At 43.9% G+C, this 22,059-nt stretch overlaps 1 protein-coding gene across 2 annotated transcripts; it reads left to right on the forward strand.

Moving 5' to 3' along the window:
- Window positions 1-1,143: 1,143 nt before the first annotated feature.
- On the forward strand, window positions 1,144-21,398 carry TSPAN15 (tetraspanin 15). 2 transcript variants are annotated; one of them, XM_069795790.1, is made up of 8 exons: window positions 1,144-1,382; window positions 8,201-8,386; window positions 10,199-10,273; window positions 11,981-12,076; window positions 13,640-13,756; window positions 17,244-17,291; window positions 18,669-18,785; window positions 19,270-21,398. In XM_069795790.1, exons 1-8 carry the CDS (start codon window positions 1,356-1,358, stop codon window positions 19,420-19,422), a joined length of 819 nt encoding a protein of 272 aa, XP_069651891.1. In that variant the 5' UTR covers window positions 1,144-1,355; the 3' UTR covers window positions 19,423-21,398. The 2 variants fall into 2 exon arrangements, with proteins under 2 accessions (XP_069651891.1, XP_069651890.1); XM_069795789.1 differs by lacking the exon at window positions 1,144-1,382 and adding an exon at window positions 2,662-2,855 and having other exon boundaries at window positions 19,270-21,397.
- The last annotated feature ends 661 nt before the right edge of the window (window positions 21,399-22,059 follow it).

Genomic DNA, 22,059 nt, shown 5'->3' on the forward strand with positions numbered 1-22,059 from the left:
GCCTTTTGACTTGCAAACTGGCGCGATTTTTTACAAAGGCAGGCTCCAAATTCCTCAGGAAACGCGCAATTGCGTGGGACTGTGGGCAAAACCCGCCTCCCCAATGATTTTGGAGTTATACCAGGGAAAGGGGCTATCTGAGAGCAGGGGTTTGGGGTTTGGCTGGTTTCACTGATGTTTTTATTATGGACAGGATTGTTCAAGGCCAAATGTCACCGTGCTGAGTCACCCATTCCAGGCCTGAGCAAAGGGTGAGAGATGCAAACAAAAGATGTGTGTCTGGAAGGTCAGGAAGGGTGAGTAAAGTGTATTTTGTGTTTTGGAAAAATAATACAGGGTAATACAGGCAGTAGAGGTTTTAATTGTATTGCCCGCCGGACTCTGCTTTGGGGGGAAGGACCTTTGTGCAGGGAACAGCTCTGAGAGCGGGACGTGAGGACCATGAGCATCCACCTCAGGTTGGGCAACGTGCAGCCAGACTCCAGCTTTATCAGCGCAGCTTGGGCTGGCAGAAAGCAGCAAAAATGCTGCTGGTAGCTCTGAAAAGCTAAAGCTTAGGGTCTTTTTGACACTCCTTGGTGTAGGGCTAGCTTGGGGGTTCACTTTCCTTTTCTGCAGATCTCCTAAAGCCCTGGGTCAAATGCTCTGCAGACCACGGCTTTTGAAGACTGTCCATGGGGTCTACCATGCCTTGTAGACACTTGCAGCCACCCTGGTAGCCCTGGAGGTGAGGGAGGAAATATGGAAGTTACTGATCCTTAACGTGAACAAAACCACCGCTAGCTGAGCCATTGGATGGTCTCGGGAGCAGATGCTGTAATGCACGATCTGCCTCGATGCCGGCGGAGATGCCAAACTCTCGGTTGGAAAACTGCAGCTCTGTGCAACCAAGAAGGAGCCTCAGCACCGCAGGCAATCCATAACATCTTACTTTAAACCACCGTTTACTGCTAAACTGTACCAATCGTGTCCAGAAATCTTGCCATTTCATTGTCTAGACAAAGTCTGGGATTCAGACAAAGAAAAGGATTATTCAATTATTTTCATACAGTTTCATAACAGGAACCTGTTTTGACGTATTGGCTCAGTTCAGAGTGAGAACAACAGGAAAATGGACACTCCTGGTAATCGGCTTCCCCATTCAGCCAGTCGTGCCCTGAAATTTTATTTGCAGAAATCAGAGCGTGAAGGACAAGGTAAGGCATTAGGGCAGTCGAACCAAAACTATTAATTCAGTTAAATACACAAACAAGGAAAAAGCATAAGTGACAGGAACGTGTTTGGATGTGAACAATGCCCGTGAGACATGAAGAACGTGTGGTAGACTCTAATTCTCAGCACTTACACAATACGCGATGGGATTTCCAGCCTGCACGGCATTGGTAAGTGTCAGGGATATTTGCAGATTTGACTCAAAGCTCAAGTTGTTGATATTTTAGAGGATGAATGCTCTAGGACATCATATTACGTATTATTGTCAGAAACGTAAGAGGTGATGAGCTGTTCTGTCGCTGGCAGGGACCTGGGCTGGATTATTTGTTTCCCAGAAGCAGAGTTTAGCACTGCATGCAAAAGCAATGGCACTTTTTATAACAGAGTTATCCAGGAATATTTTTTAGGCTTTATAAAAGAGATTTTGGTAGCAACTACCAGTATATTGTATGTACCTAACAAAATGATGTGCGACCGATCACTTACACGGTTCTACACACGCAGCTCAGAGGTTCTCTACAGTCTCTTTGCTAGATAATTTACGAATAAATTCTGCCACACTTCATCTTCTCCGATACCAGCCGCTGATTTTCAATGCCGTCTGTCTCTGCTCTGGGCCAGGACGCAACAACTAACTCTGTGACAGTTGTCTGCCACTTTGAATGAGACTTTTTTTCCCCGGAGGAAAATAGTCCTTTGTGGCGCAGGAGTGCAGCGCTGGCAGCTTGAAAGGGCTTATTTAATCTTGTAGGCATGAATGGCGTTTGCAGTTCATGATGGCTGCGTAAGACCAACGCTGATCCACTGTCACGGCAGCGGGATGTGGATAGAAAATGCGGCCAGGGCGATACGCCCGTTCACTGTTGCACTAGGGCGGTGGTATTTGCACGACAGCACCCTCTTCGCACGCGCGATCGCCTGGGTGTTATAACGAAAGGTAAAGCCTCCGGTATTGCTTAATTGGGCTGCTGTAGAGCGCAGGGATTCTGCTTTGCGACGTTGATGTACGCTTAACCAAAAACCCCAGCAGCGAAGCGGCAGCTCGGCGTTTGGGTGGTTTACATCCACGCCGCCTTCCGTGGCAATCGCAGAGGTTTGTGTGCGTTGCTCTGCGCTCCGGCAGCGCTCTTAGATGCCTGTTTGAGCAGCGATAGATTTATTAAATTGTTGTTTTTGTTTTTTTTTTTTCCTGACGTCTCCAGCTGCGGGGTTTGTCCTGAACGGGCAAAAAAAAAAAAAAAAAACCAAACCAACAAAACCCCAAACAGAAAAAGGAAAGGAAAAAGCCGGACCGTTTCGGAGCTTTTCCCCTTCGCTTTCGCCGTCCCCGCCCCGGGTTTTATTTGCATTTCTCCGCCGTGCAACCCCCGGGGCACCCCGGGGCCCGCCCGGCGGGGCGGCCGCTCCCTCCCCCGGGCACGGCCCGCCGGGAAGGGGAGGGAAGGAGAGGAGGGAAGGGAAGGAGAGGGAAGGGAAGGAGAGGGAAGGGAGGGAGAGGGAAGGGGAAGGGAGCCGGGCGGCGGCAGCAGGTGCTGCGGGGCGGGAGGATGGCGGCGGGGGACGCGGAGCAAGTGCGGTACTGCGGGCGGTTCTCCTACCTCTGCCTCAAGCTCACCCTCATCACCTACTCCACCACCTTCTGGGTGAGGAGCCGTGGGCGCCCACGCGTGGGGGGGTGGGGTGGGTTTGTACACGCGTGGGCAAGCGTGCGGTCGGGGGTCGGGGGGGCGGGCGTGGGGGTCCTCTCGGGGATTTGGGGGGGATGCGCGTGCGTGTCTCTCCTTGCACGAAGTGTCGGGGTTTTGCGATAAGAAATGGTTCTGCTGCTGAGCCGGTGGCTGGCACACCCGTGGCCGTAGGTGTAGCTCCCCGGCTTTCCCTAAGGACTGACAAACTGGTTTTGGCGGATGGGCGACTTGTAAGGCGTTCGAAAGTTTGGCAGGTGGAAAGTCGTTTATGCACCTATTAAAAGGAGGCTTTTTTTTTTTTTTTTTCCGCCCTAGGGGAGCTGGGTAAATAAAGCCTTTGCCCTGTAAAGTCTGTCGTCAGGGTGGTGCTGAGCCTCGGCTGGATGATGCTGTGAGGCTTTAAAACATAAAGGTGTGTCACGCTTGCTGGCCTCAGCCAGGTGTCAGGTAAAACCCACGTGCTGCCTCCTGAAAGCGATACAGTCCCACCTGCTTATATAGTATATCCATATAGCCCAGACTACTACCGCCGACTTCCCAAACGTGGCAGATTTCACCCCGAGCACGCACCCCCCAGGCTGGAAGGAGCTGTCGGGGCTCCTTGTAAGGACCGTGATTTTTAAAAGGTGCTTTTTCAGGGTCCGGGATACCAGGGTGATGCTGCCTGGCTGTGCTGAGGAGGGGTTTCCTTCTGGCTCTTTCGGTTTAATATGCTGCTTAAGCTCTTGTTTTGCTGCTCTGTGTTTCTGTCTCAGTAGACACGGAATTACAAGGTGGGAGCATAAAGCTTTTGGCGTGTTGCGTGGGAGAAGAGGTTTAGATCCACCAGGTTTGATTGATTGTAGGTATCTGATTAAAGCTAGGGTTTAAGGATGAACAAAAATGGAAATGCAAAGCATTTGGGTGTAATTCAGGCTTTTGAGGATCCTGGATATCTTTTGTCTCTCTTAGCAGACAAACCAACCAAGGAAAACCCTTGGGTTTCGATTCCTGAAGTTTCCCGTGTTACTCCACAGCAGCTATTCCGCAGGTGTGACTTTCAGAAAAGGGAAATCTGTTGCATTATTTTCCAAGCCCTTTTTTTTGCAGGGTGTCCTTCATGAAGGACCATACATGTTGTCTACTCCGTGTTTTCTGTTGGCAGCAAGAGCCCTTGCTGGTGGGATGTGAAAATTAATCCGGTAGCAGCAAAAGGACCCTTCTGAAATGTTTCTCTGAGTGTCCCTGAAGGACAAAGCCTCTTTCAAGTAGCCTGAGGAGTTTATTTACTCTTTATAGTTCCTTGCTCTGGATTTTCAATGCTCTGTCCTTGTTTATATCCGAGAGCGAGCTGGGAAGATGGTTTATTCTGGGAAGGCGGCAGGCGTGATGGGGGCCGTGGGACGGGGAGGGATGGGGGCTGACGGCGTTTGCTCTCGGGAAGCCCGGCAGCGTGCTCCCGGCGTTCGGGCCGAACACACGCCGTATTGTGTGAGGCATGGCACGTGGGTTTCTCTCTCGAAATTTTCTTTTATTCCAGCTTAGTGAAGCAGATCTCATTAGCTGTAAATGTCAGCGGGCTGGTTCTTTTTTTCAGCTGTGCTAGTCTTACTGACTCTTTTTTTTTTTTTTTTTTAATTGGTGAAAATGGGAGTAAAGTTTGGCTGTGGAGCATCGGCTTGCTTAAATTTTGGGTGATTTGTGTTCTTTTGCTGCTTTTTGGGGCTTTGACGTACGGCATGCCGAGGCCGTTCGCTTTCCTCCCCGCTGTTGCTGTTCCTCCGGTACATTTATGAGTGATGTACACCCGGATTTGAGTCCCCAGGATTGCTTAAACTCACCGGGAACTAAATATCAGCTTTATCTAGAAGCAGAAAGGAAATGAAAGCATCGCTGGGAGAGCCAGAGGGGATGTTTGCTACAGGCCCTGTCGCTGCTGTGTCTTCTCATTTCACCCAGGGCTTTTTTAAAAAATAGCCATCCCTGTAACTTTTTCAGGCCACCGTTTTGCTGGTGAAGGAGAATGTGATGTATTTTTTCTTGCCTGGAAGAAACAACATCCAGCGTTTTAAACAGAAGGTGCTGTTGCTGAGAAGGCACTTTATTTAAGAATAAGTATTGTAAACACAGGGTTAAAACCGCTACTTCTAAATAAATGTTTTTCCTTTCTCTTGGGAAAGCAACTTCTGTGCATGCAAAAGCCCCCAAGAAAGTCCCTGGTATTTGCTGGTGGATACTCAGGTAATGCGAGTCAAGGCCAGTTAATTTTTCCTGCGGACACAGTGTGAATTGCCAAATTCGGGGCTGTTGTGAAGGATGCAGGATGTAAACAGCAAAGTATGTTTGTGGGCTACCTACGTAAAAGTCGAGTTTCCAGCCCCGGTCACAGGAAGGGAGAGCACAGTCCCGGACAAGAGGCACGGGTGGGATGATTGCGAAGTTAGCGCATCTGCTTGGCCGCTGTTGATTTGACCGTATTAAAGGTTTAAAAGACTTTTATTAAATGCTTAAAAAAACCAGAAGGTAACAAAAGCATAAATTCTGCTTGTAAGGAATGAGGATTTCAATCCTGTACTTAGGTGGGCTTTCCCCCCCCGCTCCGTGATAGTTTCTTATGCTTCAAAATCTGCATGTGTGTCTACTATATAATAGGTTGATCTGAGTTTTTTTATTTGTTAGCTGATGCTTTTCCCTTGGCACAGCCGCGGTGCTGCTGAAGGCAGCACGAAGCCTGCCTGCCTCCCTGCGGCACGTGCCCCCTGCGTGCCACGGTTTGCCGAACTGTTAATTTAGGATGGCTCGAGGGAGTTTTATTGCAGGGGTGTTTTGTAGTCCCCTTCTTGGGGAGTGTCATCATTTTAATGCTGTTGTTTGTCTGGGGTGGGGTATCGGCCACCTTGGTCCTTGGGACAGTAAAAGCTGTAGCAGGTGGGAATTTGAAAGGGGGAATTTCGGGGGGTTTTTTTGGTGTCAGAACACAAAAGGCAGGACCGAAGTTTCTTGTATGCTTAAAATGCTGAAAGTGGTCTTGGAGGGTGTGTGAGCTGAAGTGCAAATGGAAAGGGGTGAAGATAACGGATGTGTATAAAGATTGCTATATGTGCCTGTGTATCTTAAGCTCTTACAGTGGGAAAGCGTCTTGTATTTCTACTTACAGGCACCTTTGAGTCTTTAAAACAACAACAACAAAATTCTTAAACGGAACGTTTTGATGAGAAAGCTATGGCTAAGAAAAAGACATGTCAGTAAAACGTTCTAGCCTTGAAACAACGCACACTTCTGAAATTCAGATAATCCCCGTCAAGGTTTAATACCTGTGTTTTACCTCCAATGTTGTTTTTTTTTAATTTTCTAAACAAGGAATCTACCAGGCAAGCGTTAACTTGTTAATGGTGCTTTAGTGTTTGCAGGAGAGTCCATCTTTAAGTTGTATTATCTGCTACTTTTCGAGCAGGGTGAATGCAGTCTGGACACAAAAATTTCAGGTTTTTAGGGTTTTTTTTAATTTATTGTTTATTTTTTTAAAATACTACTACTACCTACTACTAGAACTCTTGAATCCCATATACATGTACAGTCACCAATTTTACAGTCTGTAATTATTTTGTATGGCTCTGAGACTCTTTCCTCAATTGTTATAGCTGTATTTAAAAATTTTGAACTGATTTGTTTATGTTGTCGTCTGCTTGAAAAGACATTTATAATTTATTACTATATTTATAGTACTATTTATAGTAATATATACTATTATTACAACCACTGAATTTTTTAAAGAATAAAGCTAACACTACAAATTGACAATTCAGTAATAAAAAAAACCTAATTACAATTTTATAGCAGAAGCATGTAAGTGGTAAATTTGGGTACCTGTTAGTTGTCCACCATGTTTTCCCTTCTGTCATCTGTAACCTTACGGCACGATTTCTGAATTTGTCAGAGGGAGAGTTACTCTGAATTTGGTCATGTAAAATTTTAAGTTGCTTTTTAAATAGCTTTGGTATATTTATTTTTATGGGTGGACCCTTCTGCGATTTTTCTAGTTTAAATGACAGCTTGGTGGCTTTCCCCACATGTTGTCCTTTGGGTTTTTTATTCATCCCTGTAGAAAATAAAGAATTTCCAGTAAGTTGTTATTTATTTTAAGATATCCTGTAATTAAAAAAAATATTTTAGCTGTCGGGCTCACGATCTTGCAAACTAAGTATGTCGTGTGTTCATCTAGACCTTTGTCCGGGATATACCATGTGCTATTCAAAAGCCTCGTGTAATTAAGAAGTGCGTTCTCCTCGCTGTTGGTGTGCAGGGAGCAGACTCGGGGTTCCTGCGGAAATGTCAGGTCAGAAAAGGGGCATGTTTTTTATCAGATTGCCAAAATGATTCATTTGAATCTGGGCTCTTCCCCGAGGACGTGCCTGGCTGTCAGAGTCGGCAGGAACGTTTTTCCACTGCAATTTTCATGGTTAAGTATTGTGGGCTATTTTTTTTTTTTTTTTTTAATTCAGCGTAATTCAAAGCGACTTGCAGCACACTGTAGGTTTCATACCAAATGATTGTGACTTAACTGTGTTTATTTTGATTGAAATACCTGTACCTTGTTAAATGAAATGCGATATTTCACTTGTCAGCTTTATCTGGTGGTAGTTCAAGAAAGTGACGTAATTTCAAACTTGCGTTTTTGCGGTGTGTGTGGTGTGGGTTTTGGTGTTTTGGGTTGTTTTTTATTGGTTTTTTTTTTTTTTTTTAATCCAGTGCATTTCCCCTGATGACAAGAGGAAGGGAGGTATAGGATACACCTGGCCATATTTGCTGAGCCTAAATAAAGTAGGAGCTGCTATGAAGGGACATACAAGCTGTTGATTGCAGCCTGGCTTAGAAATTGTGTTCTGTTAGAGACACACACACATATATATATATATATATATATACACACACAGAGGGAAGGACAGACAGACACGCAAAGGAGGAACTTTAATGCCATGGCATTTTTTAGTATGTGTAATATATGTCATCTCAGATGAGTAATAAATTACATTTCAGCCAATGACATGTGTTTCAATTTGTTTAACTTCCAGAATGTTAAAACATTATTAAATATATTTTAAAATTAACAAATCTTAGGTTTTTTTCCAACTCAGCTTTTTTCTGCTTTAGTCTTTGAGTTTGGTTTTTTTTTTTAATCCAAACTTCTGATTTGAGTGTTTCATTGTTTATAATTAATTCTGAAGTGAGTAGTCAGAGGTTCATGTGTACTCACAAAATGTCATCTCTGTGTTTACTGGGAGAAACAGTAACGTCTGTGCTCTTCTCTTTTTCTGTTTCAGGTGATTGGAGCCCTTGTCCTCGCGGTTGGGATTTATGCAGAAGTTGAAAGACAAAAGTACAAAACTCTGGAAAGTGCCTTTCTAGCCCCAGCAATTATTTTAATACTTTTGGGCATTATAATGTTCCTGGTATCTTTCGTGGGTGTACTGGCTTCTCTAAGAGACAATTTATGCCTTCTTCAAGCAGTAAGTGTTGGGTTTTTTATTCTTAATTTTTAAGGCTCATTGCTTTTGCTTTTCAGTGTCACCTGAATTCAAACCCATAACTATGTCTACACTGAAAAATATTTTCCTAAAGGTTTTTTTTTTATTTTAATTAAATCTGAAACTGCTTTCCGGCAACAGTCCCCGAACTGCAGTCCATGGATGTCCCTCCATCAGGGACCCAGCAGCATTTCGTCTTGCCAGTGACAGGACAGGCGAGGGTCAGAGCCCGGCGCTGAGAAAACCAGCTTTCCGATAGTTAAGGGCTTTATGGAAAACAACCAGGAATGTTAATTATTATCAGCTGGCGTGGATCTTGTGCAAACTCCGCTGTTGACATACCATTTGACGCTAGCCTGGCACCACGGTGCCTGCTTTTTCTCTGCTCTGGCCATACCATAGGCACGTGCCCTGCTTAGGGGAACTGTGATGGAGAAGAGGAGATAGTTCTGCCCTTTGGCCGAAGGAAAAGGCAAAGTCTGGTTGCAGTATGGGGGGGATTTCCAAAAGCCGTGAACCTGCTTGATGGGACGTTAAGTGCAGAGATGAGCTGTGGCCCCTGGTGGTTCTCCAAATGAGTTTTTGGGGAAGTTCCTCTATAATGCTGTGGTTGCAGATGGAAGTCGCGCATACGACTTAAGTAAAGCGCGAAAACTTAATTCTCGCCTTCGCATCAGTTCGATGTAAAGAAGTGGTAAATACGTGGCATGTTACATGGGCCAAAGCAAGAGGCAACTGTGGATTTTGAAATTAGGCTGGAATTTTACTGAGAGTCTGTCCTTAGGCGGTGGTGGCTTCTTTCACTCTGAGCATGGTGGTGTGTCCCCGTCCGATGCCGAGGACGTTTTCTGTTCCCGTTGTGGTAGCAAACCCGGTAGGGTAGTTAAACGAAGAAAGTCCCCAATGTCTGCTTCTCAGGCTGATTCCGGATTTAGCAGGAGAAAAGAGATCTGTCCGGTGAATTTGTGACACTGCAATGGGTTTTGAGAGCACAGAGATTAAGCCAGCTTTTGGGGTGGAGCATTAGAGATTATTTTCACATGAGAGATCATAAAACTTCGCTCCTGATGAAGTTCATTGTTAAGAAGCAGACCTAAATTCACTTATCAGCCATCTTTTATGCTTAAAGAACCCTTTGGGTTGGAAAAACATTTCAAGTACTGGCATTTTGCAGCTATCTCACGGTGTCGCTATGGATTTCTTCATATTATTTTGCATGTGCTTTGATAAGTAGTCACAGATGCGTATGTTGTGGTTGTGTGTGAGCGAGCATGTATATATATTATACACAGATGAATAAATAGACAGCTAGCAGGTATAATTTTTCTTACCACTGAGCATAGTAAGTCCTGTCGGTGCCCATCATGCAGCCTCTTTACCCAAGAAATGGAAGCTAACAGGTAAGTACTGTTTTTAGAGGAAGCATAAAACCACAAAGTTCGGTATGGTTTGTAGCAGTCCATTAATATGCTTCTCTGGGATGCTGTTACGGAGAGAAGTATCTTGGCGTGATAAATGCATCTATTGGTTTTGAGTCCATTCAAAGCAGAAAAATAATGTGTTCGCCAATTGGGCAAAACCAGAATGACTCAAGTGAGGAAAAAAGGTGTTCTTGTGACGTGAACAGCATTATAAGAACAAACCCATAGTTTTATATCTTTCTTTAAAATGACATCTCGTATGCAGAAAGCCAAGTGTGTTGGCGATTGAATGTTACAGACTTAAGGCCACTAACTGAAAGAGTAATTGGGGTTTGTTCTGTTTAAGGTCTCACTTGCAATTGTTTTTCTGCAGTTCATGTACATTCTTGGTATCTGCTTGCTGATTGAGCTGACTGGTGGAGTGGTGGCCCTGATCTTCAGAAACCAGGTGAGCCGCTTGCATTTGGGTCTTGATCACCAAGAACATTACTCACAAGGCATGATGTTACAGCTACGCTACTGAGCAAATAAAAGGTGTTAAGATTGTCACATGAGCACTAATTGATGGAGGTCTGAAGGCAGGTCCAGACTTTTCAGGGCCTTTCAGGTTTCCAAGAGCAGCATAACTAATTTCTATAGGAGACCCCATCATTTACAAGCATGCTATAATTGTATAAAAACCTTAATTTTTCTAAATGGAAAGCAGCAGACTATTTTTTTTTTTTGAGTGTTAGAAATGTTTTAAAACACAAATGTGTTCACCATGGCAAGTACTAGATTTCTGTGCTTGGATTTTTTTGTCAAATCTGGCAAAATATGAGTGTTAAAAGGAGATGCTGAATAACACGACCTATTCCCTCCCCACCCCGATCCTACCAATCTCATTTCCGCAAAAAGAAGTTGTGCATACTATGTTACATGTTACTTAAAAAAAAAAAAAGCTCTAAAAAAAAGGTTTTATTAAAAATAACAACTCATTGTTATTTTGAAGTAGTATTATGTTCTCCCTAGCTAGTGTTTTCTTCTTACTCCATGCTGGACCAGAGCCGTGAACTTGACTTGTGAGAGCAGAGGCTGAGTTATCTTCCTTTCTAGAAGCTGTCGTTGGCCGTTGCCGTAGACGTCGCCTTGGCCCCGTGCAAGGATTTATTCTGAATTGTGGTGGGAGCACCAGACTCAACCGAAGGGAGCAGATCAGCCTGCGTGGTGTGGGAGTGTGGGCATCACGGGATGCAGAGAATTTGGTTGGCAGAAAATGAAGTAAATGCCAAAGATGGTATTTGCTGAGAGGGCGAGGAAGAATTGCGGTTGACTTTTGGACAAGGAAAATGTATTTTGGGGGTTTTTGTGCAGTAACTGTTTTCCCGACACGTGTGTTGGCTGGCTGAGCAGGACAGCTGCGCTCAGGTGCAGGTTTCTTTGCTTGTTTTCTGAGGTTAAGGGAGAAGCTGGGGTTAGTATGGGGAGGAGAAGGAAGTATTTAATAAAACCTTAGGCTAATAGCCTCTGTTTAAATGTGGATTGTTTTGCATGCCTCATTGATTTTTCCCATTTCTTTCTCTATTTCCTTCTCAAATCTGTCGAGTCTAAATGAGGTGATATGGGTAGCACAAGAGTAGTCGGGATTTGCTGCTGTTTATTCTTGGCCAGTTAGGATAGTCCTGCAAAATTCCCTGTTATTTCTAATCACTGATGTGATAATGTTTTTTGTTCTGTTTTGGTTTTAAGTGTTGCAGTTTGTAATACTGAGAAAATGAGTAGGTGTATCTCTGGTTTCTTTCTGACCTGTAAGGATTTAGCTTTGATCATTTTAGCAGCTGGACTGAAAGGAAAGTTGTTACATTCTGGTTATGATTAGTCCTAGTTTTTGCTATGCTGTGATTGTGCTGGATTTTGAAAACTTTCAGTTGTGGAGAGGTGTCACACTGTTAGCACTTCTCAGCACAAAACCAGCAGTGATGCTGCTGCTGCCTTAAAAGAGAATGGACTGTGCTATCATTTATTTTTAACTGGTATTTCTTTTTTCTTTAAAAAAAAAAAAAAAAAAAAAGCCTTTCCTTTTGTGCTCATCAGTTACACTTGTCACTTTAACCTGCTCTTTTAATTTTGTTTCGCGTGTGTAACCTGTGAATCTTGATTCGCTTTTGCCTTCTAGACAATCAACTTTTTGAACAATAATATTAGAAGAGGAATTGAGAATTACTACGATGATTTAGACTTCAAGAACATCATGGATTCTGTTCAAAAGCGGGTTGGTTGGTTGTTGTTTGGATTTTTTTTTTTTTTTCCCTGGGACTAATTCAGTGCCGAGATGCGGTAGGTCCTTGGCGACAGCTTTGCATTTTTCCAGTGATGTGATAATCAAATTCTTACTGATGTGGGGGGTGAGATCTGACGCATCATCTGTTACGGCGTGGCTGCGGTCAGGGCTCCTCCAGCATCCCAGCTGGCATTCGAAGCCCTCTAAATCACTGCAAGGAGCAGAGGGCAAAATGCAGCTTTTCCCTCGGTGGGTGTGATTTGGATGCTCAAGGCCAGATCCTGCAAATGTGTAGGCTTATAGGGGCCCCACGGCCAGATTCTGACAAATTCAGCCTAAATTCCACCCAAGTTCTTGCGCTTAGCATTTCTGCTGGCTGGTGCAAGACATTCAAAAGCATCTCGTTAACGGGAGGCACCGGATAAAGAGAGCTTAGGTGGCAGTTAGGCCATTTGAACCTGGGCTGGTGTATTTTCGCTTGAGGGCACATAGCAAGCTCTTTAACAAGGTGTTTATTCAAAGGAAATGCCCATGGAAGTGTATATACCTGTAATTAAAATTCCAAAATTGTGTTGAGCCCAGCTGAGCATTACTTAATGGCACGTGTAGTTGACTCACAGCCTTTTTTTTTTTCCTAAGGCTGGTGTGTTGAAATGTTTATTGGATTATTGAAGAGTTCTGCTATGCAGTTCAGAGACTATAGAAGAAGCAGAAAATGTTCAGAAATGTGATGTCAGGGCCCATGTGATGTCAGTGACCATGCCAAGTAATGATTTAAAAAAAAAGTTAACTTAGGAAGTGATATGTATATTTTATGACATCGTTATGGAGATGGCAGCCTGCTTTGAAAAACAAAGTTAGCATGGAAAGTCTGTCAAAAGCAAACCATTCTGAGGAAATTTTGTCATTAGACTTCATAATGCTTTAAAGTTTCCATGCACTGCCCAAAATTATGTATACGTACAGCGAATAAACATTAGTGATTAAATAAACTGCTCCTTTCCCCTTCGTTTAAAATATAAAGTGAATATTTGTATTAAGTCAGTGTAAACTTACAGTATTTGTTTGCCAGATTTCAGTGCTACTAAATTACGCCCAAAATGTTTCAGTGAGATTATTTTTGTACTTTATAGCAACGCTTTTGTCTTTTAGAAATGTAGTCACAATCCTTAAAAAACCTGAAGTAGTATATTACAGCTCGAGGTGGAATGAATGTAAAAACATTGCTTAACGATGTCCAGACCTGAAAAGAAAATTTTTCAACTCGGAAAAGATGGGAAGTGGAATTTAGCACCAAGTACTTTCTTCTGGCACCCTGGGTAATAGCTCAACGAGTGATGGAGGAATGCTGACTGTATCTTTCATTCTTTTCAGTTGTATCTATCATATACATTCGTATGTGCCTTGCTGATAAAATGACAGAATTGCTGGGTAGTTCAGCGCTCTTAAAACTGTTTTATTCTTACTTTCTTTTCTACTTAGTAGAGGAATTTCTGTTAAGATACGATTCTTTTTTTTGTTCCCCCCTTTGCCTTTTGTGTCGTTTTTTTCCAGTTTAAGTGCTGCGGTGGGGAAGATTATAAAGATTGGTCCCAAAATGTGTACCACAACTGTGCGGCGCCGGGACCGCTGGCCTGCGGGGTGCCCTACACTTGCTGTGTCACAAATAAGGTAAGTCCTGGCATCGCTGCTCTCTGTCGGGTCGCCGGCATTCGCTTAAAAAGGTACCTTCCTTGAGAAAGTCTGGGGGAAGAAGCGAAGGAAAATGGGTCCCTCCCGAAAATGGGAGCTATGAGTCCGTTGGTCTTGACAGCTTGAAAAGGAGAAAATAATGAATTAGATGCGTCGGCTCTGGTCTGTCTTACTGTCACACAACGCAGTCCTGGAAATGCAGAAGAGATCCTGGGAGCTCTAACCTCATGGCTCACCTGGACCAGGGCTGCTTAAAATTAAGTTTTGCTGGTGTTTTCCCCAGCGTTTGCTGCTCCAGCATTCCCAGGAAGCCTGGGCTCCGATTTGCTTCTGTGGGTGGGGGTTGGAGTGATGTGCACCAGCTGCTGTGTGAATTAAAAACCAAAGAGAACGACCCCGCCATCCAGAAAAATCCAGAAATGTGGGCAGAGGACCCCAGGGTCAGCGCATCCTTGTGGGTGCAGGTCTAGACCGGAGCTGCTGCTCTGTCCTAACCCACCCTTGAAAACTGCCTGCCTTGCCACCCTGTAAATTCCTCCCTGGAAGGACACCCTGTCAGCTGGAGTCTGGACCAGTTTCTCAGTCTGTGATGAACTGGTATCGACTGGTGCTGGCAGCACTAGGAGCAGGCGTTAAGTTCCACGTAAATGTGTTTTATATAAATTTCAGCAGTTTGAATTCATTGCTTCTCATTTGAGGGATGGATGTCATGCTGAGTTTGATAAAGAACTGTTCCTCAACTTAAAATCAGTATGGGCAATCCCAGCCTCACTGGGTTTTGGTCTTTGGTCTGGATGTGAGACAGAGAAATTGAGTATGTGTAAGAGCAGATGTGGTAGAGCTCATGATGGATAGCCTACTGGTGCCTGATACGTGCTGCCCTTTCTATTTCTGCCTTGAGCGTGGCCGTTTAATTAAAAAAAGGGAAAATAAATGCAATAATTGTGTCAGTAATCATGCTAGGAGGTGTTGCTGAGAAATGTGTATAATATGAAGGTGTTTATTACGTATGCTTACACATTTTTTGTGTATGAGAAAGAGTCTGTTTAAATCTGCACTGAGCTTTGATTTATTCTCAGAAACCAAAGCTAAATAGTTATGCTTTAAGTCTTAGGTGTTTGAGAACAAGAAAGTCGTGTATATGAAAATATCTGCTGATGCACAGCTGCACTGAGCAGAACAACTCAGGATTTTGCCCTCAGTTGATGGTAAAGAAAGATAGAGCTGGTTAGTCAAGAGCAGTCTGGCTTTTTAGGAGACATTCAAAGTACCGCTTGTTTTTCTGTTCATTTCTCTGTTGAAGTCTTGTTTTAAAAGGTTAGTTGATGAGTGTGGAAATACAGCAGTGCTGTGAAGGCGAAGCAGTGCAATAATCGGTGACTAATAACGCCAGGTGCCTTTCCAGCTGTGGCACAAATAATCAAAACGTGTCGAGGATTTCCAATGCAACCTGGCAGGCAGGAAAGCGCTAAAATAAAAACTTTGCCGAGGAAAAGAGGGAGTATATCCTCCGTATGCTTCATTGGCAACTGGGGAGGGGGGGACAAGACTACTTGCAGCCTAGAGGTAGCCTGCAAAGTGTTAAGCTCAGGGAAATTAATCGAAAGGCAGGGAGAAGTCCCAAAAGAACAAGCAAACTTCTTATTTAAGGGTAGGGTGTTCAGCAAGATGCTGCGGTACGTGAGGGCTCGTGGCTTTGCCGCACCGGGATGCCGTGGATCTGCCTCGTGAAGTCCAAGCGGGGCGGACGCGTACTCGGCAGGATGACACTAACACCGTGGCTGTACGGCCAGCTGCCTTGGGAAAAAAAAAAAACAAAACCCAAAAAACAACAAACCAACCAGAAGATGCATAAATCTTGTATGTTTGACAAATGCTTCCAAATACAGGCTGGTTTCTGTCCTGGAAAACTACAGATACGGCTTGTGATTACTCATTTGCTTTGTAGTCATGGAAAACTCCTGCTAATGTCAGAGGTTGGATTCTGATCCTCTGAAAAAGCCTCGTGCTAACATGAGCCAGGCTCATACTGGGGGGGGCTCTGGAGGGACTATTTTTAAGTTGAAGTATTTATTAAAGACTTACGCTAGTGCAGCAGATAAAAATTAGTCCCCAGATGCCTATAAATGTCTGTTTCTAATGCATTTATCTCCATTGCATACATTTTCTTATGCCACGATGTCCTGTTAGGAAATGCTGTGTTTAAAATGAAATGATGTGACTGTGTTGGTCGCGGTCCCGTGTTTTGGGGATGGCCCTGCCTTTGTCGTTTAGACTCAAGCGTTTCGTAGATGTGAAATCGCTCACAGCAGACACAGCAACACGCTGATGCCTGGTATTGCAAACTTTGACTTCCAAGAGTATTTATTACGTGTGGTTGACAGCTGGGTACCCCTCACGTTTTCCCAACGGACCTGTGAAATAGAGCGGGTTTTTTTAGGAACATGCCGAACCTTGTTTGTCAGCCAGTTGCGTGTTCAAGGTGAGAGCCTGGCTTTTTGGGGGCTTAAAAACCTTGACCGTGGCTGGTGTTTCTGCCATTTTGTAACACCCGTCCTCCTTCCATCTTTTGCAAACGTCCCCCTTCCTTCTTGGGGAGGTGACCTGGGAACCCCAGCCCATCGCTCAGAGACCACCGGCGTTTAGAAATCTCATTTCTACATCTTGTTTTAATTTTCAGGGAGCGTGTATCAATGCAGTAGAGTTTGTTCCACCTTATTTTCCTCATTTGCGTATTCTCATTTTCTGCCATGGCTTTGTTCATTGCTTCCTTTGATGCCGGTGGGCTTTACGTTAGCTGATTTGTAAGTGAAGGATGGTATTTTCAGGCTAGCTTCGGCAGGCCAGTTAGAGCCATGCGAAATATTAAAGGGCTACAGAAAATGCGTTAGTAATCTGTGATGAATGCAAGCATTCAGTCTTTTTTTGAATATATGAATTTTATATTCATATATATAAAATGGTATATAAAAATATAATAAATTTGCTCTTGTAAAATGTTCGTGTAAGCATTCCTAGTATTGGACGTTACTTGGGGTTGAGATATTTCTGAGCTTAAATTTGTCATCGGGATGGCATGATAGCCATGTTAACCCCTGGTTTTCTTAATAAGATGTGTTAAGTTATTAAGGCCTTAAAATTAAAACCAGCTGTTCATTTTGTGGAAACAGCTGTGGCGTACAGCTCTGTAACAGCTAGCTTTGGTTTCTGATGCCACGCTGGTTCTGCTGGATAGATACGGTTCAAATGCCTTGTGTCGTGACACACTGGCAATACTGATCTCTCTAAAATCATGTAGAGCCCTATGTAAATCTGACCCTGGGGCTGCTGGAAGAAACTAGTGTTGGACTGAGAAGTAACCCTGTTGTTGCTTTTGTACGAGCTTGGTGAACACAAGAAGAGTAAAAATAATTTTTTTGTGATTTTTGTTTTCTGCTGCAGTTTATATTTGTTGTTTTCTTTTCAGACAGATATTATCAACACTATGTGCGGATACAAAACCATTGACAAAGAGGTAAAGTAACGAGTGTCCACCCTGTCGTGGCAAAGGGTGATGATTCTCTGCATTTTTTTGGTCAGTTATAAAATTGTCTTCTGCATGCTTAAATCTACCAGACAGTTAAATCAGCAATTAACATTATTTTATCTGGAAAAACTTTCACAGAGTAAAACAACTAATCTTGTCTTATTGTGGTATCTTCCCTTCTTTGTATCTTCCACGATTCCTTGGTTGACGTGCATGAAGCATGTCTTCCCAAAGGTCATCCCCCTTATGCTAATTGCACAATTAATGCAAAGAAAGCTGCTTTCCTACTTTTAATCAGTGACTTGAGTTGGGGAAAGCTTTTAATACTTAAAAGCCAAAGTTTCTCACCTAGAAAATTTGGTTTCGGTAAAGTCAACTTTGCTGTTTCTAAGTATTTTATATGCCGGTGGTGGGTGTTTTATTTTTAAGCCTGTAATAGTTATTCCTGGAAGAGGAGTGGGACTTCCCAGGTTGTGTTGGCAGCCCTCTCCTCCCTCCAGGAGCGGGATGGGGCTGCCTCCTTCTTCAGTCTTCCCTCTTGGGAATAGCCCCGGTGACTCCAGAATAGAGACTGCTGGCTCAAGGCACTAATTGTGGAGTGATTAAGAAGGGAAATCAGTAATTGGATCTGCTGGGAGTTCTCCACTCCTAGCTTTGGAGTGCTGGTGCGGGGGGTTGGTTGGAAAAAGCCCCTCTCCCCAGCTCATTTGAGGCACTTGGCGCACAATGCCAGCTTCAGTTGTTGGTTTTTGGGATTACTGGTTATCTTTACATATGACCTGTCTTCATTTAGATTCAGTGATTTATGGCTTAATCACCTAAATGCTCCAGCCTGGCTCTAACGCCCAAAGCACTTAAGCATACGCTTAACTTTACCCTATTCATCTGCTTAGGACTCTTTGCAGCCTCAAGTGCTTTCTATATTATGGGTTGGGGTCACGGTGCACGCAGCTTGCAGGACTGAATCTGAAATCCTCTTGTTCCTGCCCTTTTTAGAGTCTATTGCAAAGCACTTGGTCCACAATTCATATTTTTCCACTGCTGTACTTTCAACCTGGAAGCAGAGATAAAAGCAAAAGAGAGACTTCTCTACTTTCCGAGTCGTCTAAAATGAGAATTGGATGCATTTCTTTTAGAAAAGTAGTTGCAAAAAAAGGTTTAAAAAAAATGAAATAACTCGTTCAGGTGTGGAACAACCTAAAAACAGATGGAAGAATTAGTGATGAGGTCTCTGTTAAATTCAGTGGGTTTAAAGAGATCGGAATGAAGACCAAATTTGCGTCCCTGAATTTTGAGTTATCATGTGTTATTGTATCATATGCCAGTGCAACTGCCTGTTTGAACGTTTGCTCTGTTATTTTGCAGCGCTTGAGTGTTCAGCATGTTATATATGTCCGAGGATGCACGAATGCAGTGCTTATTTGGTTTTTGGACAACTACAGCATCATGGCCGGTGTGCTGCTCGGCATATTGCTACCCCAGGTAAGAAGGGGCCAGTGCGTTATCCATTAAAGGGAGTATCTGGTTTGTTGCTACGGTATGGGAAATCCCATCTGACTATATTTAATTATCATTTTTTTATTTAAATTTAACATAACTGGTAAGCTGAGGTGGCATTCTGGTAATTTAGTAGCATTACTGTGATATATGGTGAGATTTGGTGGGTTAATTTGGTTTTGCTTGGGTTTTTTGAGTCCTCTCCTCCCCCAGGTTGCGTCCACTGAGACTTTCTAATGCTCCAAGACACAGGGGTGGTAATTCTTCTGTTGTATTAGCTCTTCACAGAAATGATCCGTTTACACCCCTATATGCCACGAATAACAACAATGTGAGTTTCTGCCTGTATGCTTACCGTATACCTGCCCATATATCCAACGTATGCGTACATAATTTGTAAAAACTGCTGTGAGAGGCGTTAGATAAGCAGTATTTGATCTCTGACTAGAGATGCCCCTTCCTTTCACAGTTCTTGGGAGTGTTGTTATCCTTGCTTTACATAACTCGGGTGGAAGATATCATCACCGAGCACAAGCTGAGCGAAAGACTGTTTGAAGAAGCGCAGCAGAGATCTGCCCCCGAGTTTGCTGGAGCCGGCTGCTGCATGTGTTACCCGGGGTGACTTCGGAAACCTCAAATACGGTTTAAAAAAAGGCAAATCCACCCGTTCTGGTTTGTGCTGGCTATTACGGACTACGGGTGTAACGAAGCAGCCGGCAGACCGGCGGTGGGTCGGCGGCGCGCCGATACCTCCGTAGCCTCGTCGCTCTCGGTGTGTCCGCAACCAAAGACGCACCAAAAGGGCTCCATGCTGCTGACGATGCTGCTGCGGTATCGTGACGCTGCTGGAGGGTGGGCTTGTGGATCGTTAAATCTTTTTTTCGAATGATTGCCGAGTGATACGCAGCTGTGAAAACTCTTCTGGGAAGATTGGAAGGTAGATTTCTAGGAAGAGCCTTTGTGTCTAGGGGTGTCATATTTAAATGTTTGTCCTTTCCAACTTTATTTTCTTACTCCCTCCAAAAAAGATTTCTTACTGATCTACGTGGTGAATATTAAACATGGGTTTAATAATTTTTTTTATGCTAATCTTGATGAATTTACTGACAATAACGGATGTGATGCTGAACGCTTTCATTGCTCAGTCTTTTGTGCCTTTTAATAATGGGGCAAATGCCAACGTCGAATCAGTCAGGTAATGCTTGATATATTTCGAATGCAATTTATTACTGTCTGGCTTTTGTACAAACTTACAGGATGTTTGAGTCTTGTATGTACTGTATTTTTCCTCTTTAGTAAATTAACTTAGGTGATTTATGATTTTTTATTTTTTGGAGTTCTGTATGTTGAGATGTTTCTAAACTTTATTCTTCTTGTCAAAATAAAAACAAGAAGTTTTTTTTTAAAAAAAACCACAAAGATTTTGTTTAAAATGCTTTTTATTTTCTTTTCTAAGTTAAGCCTGTCCCTCAAATGCTGAATCAAAAGGTAGAAATACCTTGAGCTGTGATTCTGGCTTGGGTGCTGACTTGCCTGGGGTTTTGGACAGTCACTGAGGGTCTGTGCCTTGTTTGCTTCTCCTAGTGAATCTGAGACAATACTTGGGAAGTCACAGAGAGCTCTGGGGTTTTTGTTGTTGCTGCTTTGTCCTGAGCATTTCTCTACAGTCTTTCCAGCCCCAGACAGGCTTGCAGGCAAAATGCAAAACCCAATTATCATGAGATAAACAAATTCAGGATGAGAATAAAGTGGGATTCCTGTCTTTGTGAATCTCTTCTTTTCTGCCACTCGTCTAAGCCATACAGCGAAATAGCTGATATTATTCTCTCCTTGCTGCTTTTCTTCTGCTTGTTTTTTTTTTTTTTTTTTTTTAATTTCCCCGTCCTGGACGCGTTTTCTGCTTTCTTCAAAACTCTGTGTTTGCTGCTTAGCTCTCCACCTTCACCAAGGATTTCTGAGGAAGCTTCATCCGTTCCCAGGAGCCAAAAAAAAGACCCGTCTAGTTCTTCAGTGTTTCTGACGGTGTCTAGAGAGAGAGATCCCGCAGCGTTATCAAGCCCATCGTCCGCAGTGCGAGGTTATGTCCTACACAGCACACTCTAGCGTTGGGTCCCACACATGGTTACATATTTAATTGCTCCTTATCGTCGTCACCTAAATTTTCCTGGTCTCTGTCCTGAATAATGTATTTTTGGTAAGTTAAGAAGCAAGGTGTGTTTTAAGGGTGGATATGTGTACAACGAGCGGAAGGGGAAAAGGAAGGGGCAACTTTGGAGGACCGAGCTAACTGCTGTTGGTGAAGGATAGGAAGATTGAAGCCAAAATTGCTTTATTACGGAGTGTGCGCTGGGAAGGTGGGAGCTGAAATTATCAGGAGCTGGGGTATCGCCGGAGGCAGAACCGTGCTCTGGCCTTCAGCAAGAGGGGACCAAAGCTCGAATGTGAGATGGCAGGAAGGCTGTAATAAACTGTGAAGGAAGGAATGACAAAGGTAATTTTTCTTTCTTTACTAATAGTAAATATTGTGGTGGTTTGAAGATACCTGGGAAAGCAGGAGATGACAGAAGTGTGGTTAAAATTTGGGTGGTTTAAATAGAACAGGGAGAGTATTTGGGGATACAGGGGAGCAATTCTCCTTTAGCAAGGCAATGTGTGGGCTGTACTGAATTCTCAGCCGTTCCTCGGTGCTCTCTGTCATACGCAGTGTTTGGGGGTGGGGGGGCGTTTACCTGACAATCACGGACTAAACGTGTGACTTTGTTTAATAAATGATTGATTCAAATACTGTTGACCCTTCCCGTTCCCTCAGGTCTGAAGAAATTTAACTCTTTGCTTCATAGGCCCATGGTGACCGGAGGGGAGGATGATGCTGATCAGGGGGTGGCTGGAGAAGGATGCAGCAGGTCTCTGCTCCGCTGCCCCCAGGCACCCGAGCCGTGGGAGATGATGGGGAGACTGCGATGGGGGCATGAATTTGCTCTTAAGCATGAGGCTTGGCTCTTCTCCGTGGGCCGTGCTATGTCCTGTTAGTAGATTGATTTTTGAGTGGGTTTGTATTGTGCACAAGGTGTTTAGTGTGCTTACAAGTAGCTGTTGTTACCCTGAGCCGCTGACCCTGCAGGGCTGTGCTCGGTCCTGCCCAGTTCATCCACACGAGCGAGGTCTGGAGGGGATGCGGTGCAGCGTTAGTGAACCTGCGGCTCATCTCTGGCCGGTCATCTCCATCACTAAACGCCACTGACCCAGCTGCCGGCATTTT

This window comes from Haliaeetus albicilla, chromosome 11 (assembly GCF_947461875.1).
Source record: "Haliaeetus albicilla chromosome 11, bHalAlb1.1, whole genome shotgun sequence".
Taxonomy (NCBI): domain Eukaryota; kingdom Metazoa; phylum Chordata; class Aves; order Accipitriformes; family Accipitridae; genus Haliaeetus; species Haliaeetus albicilla.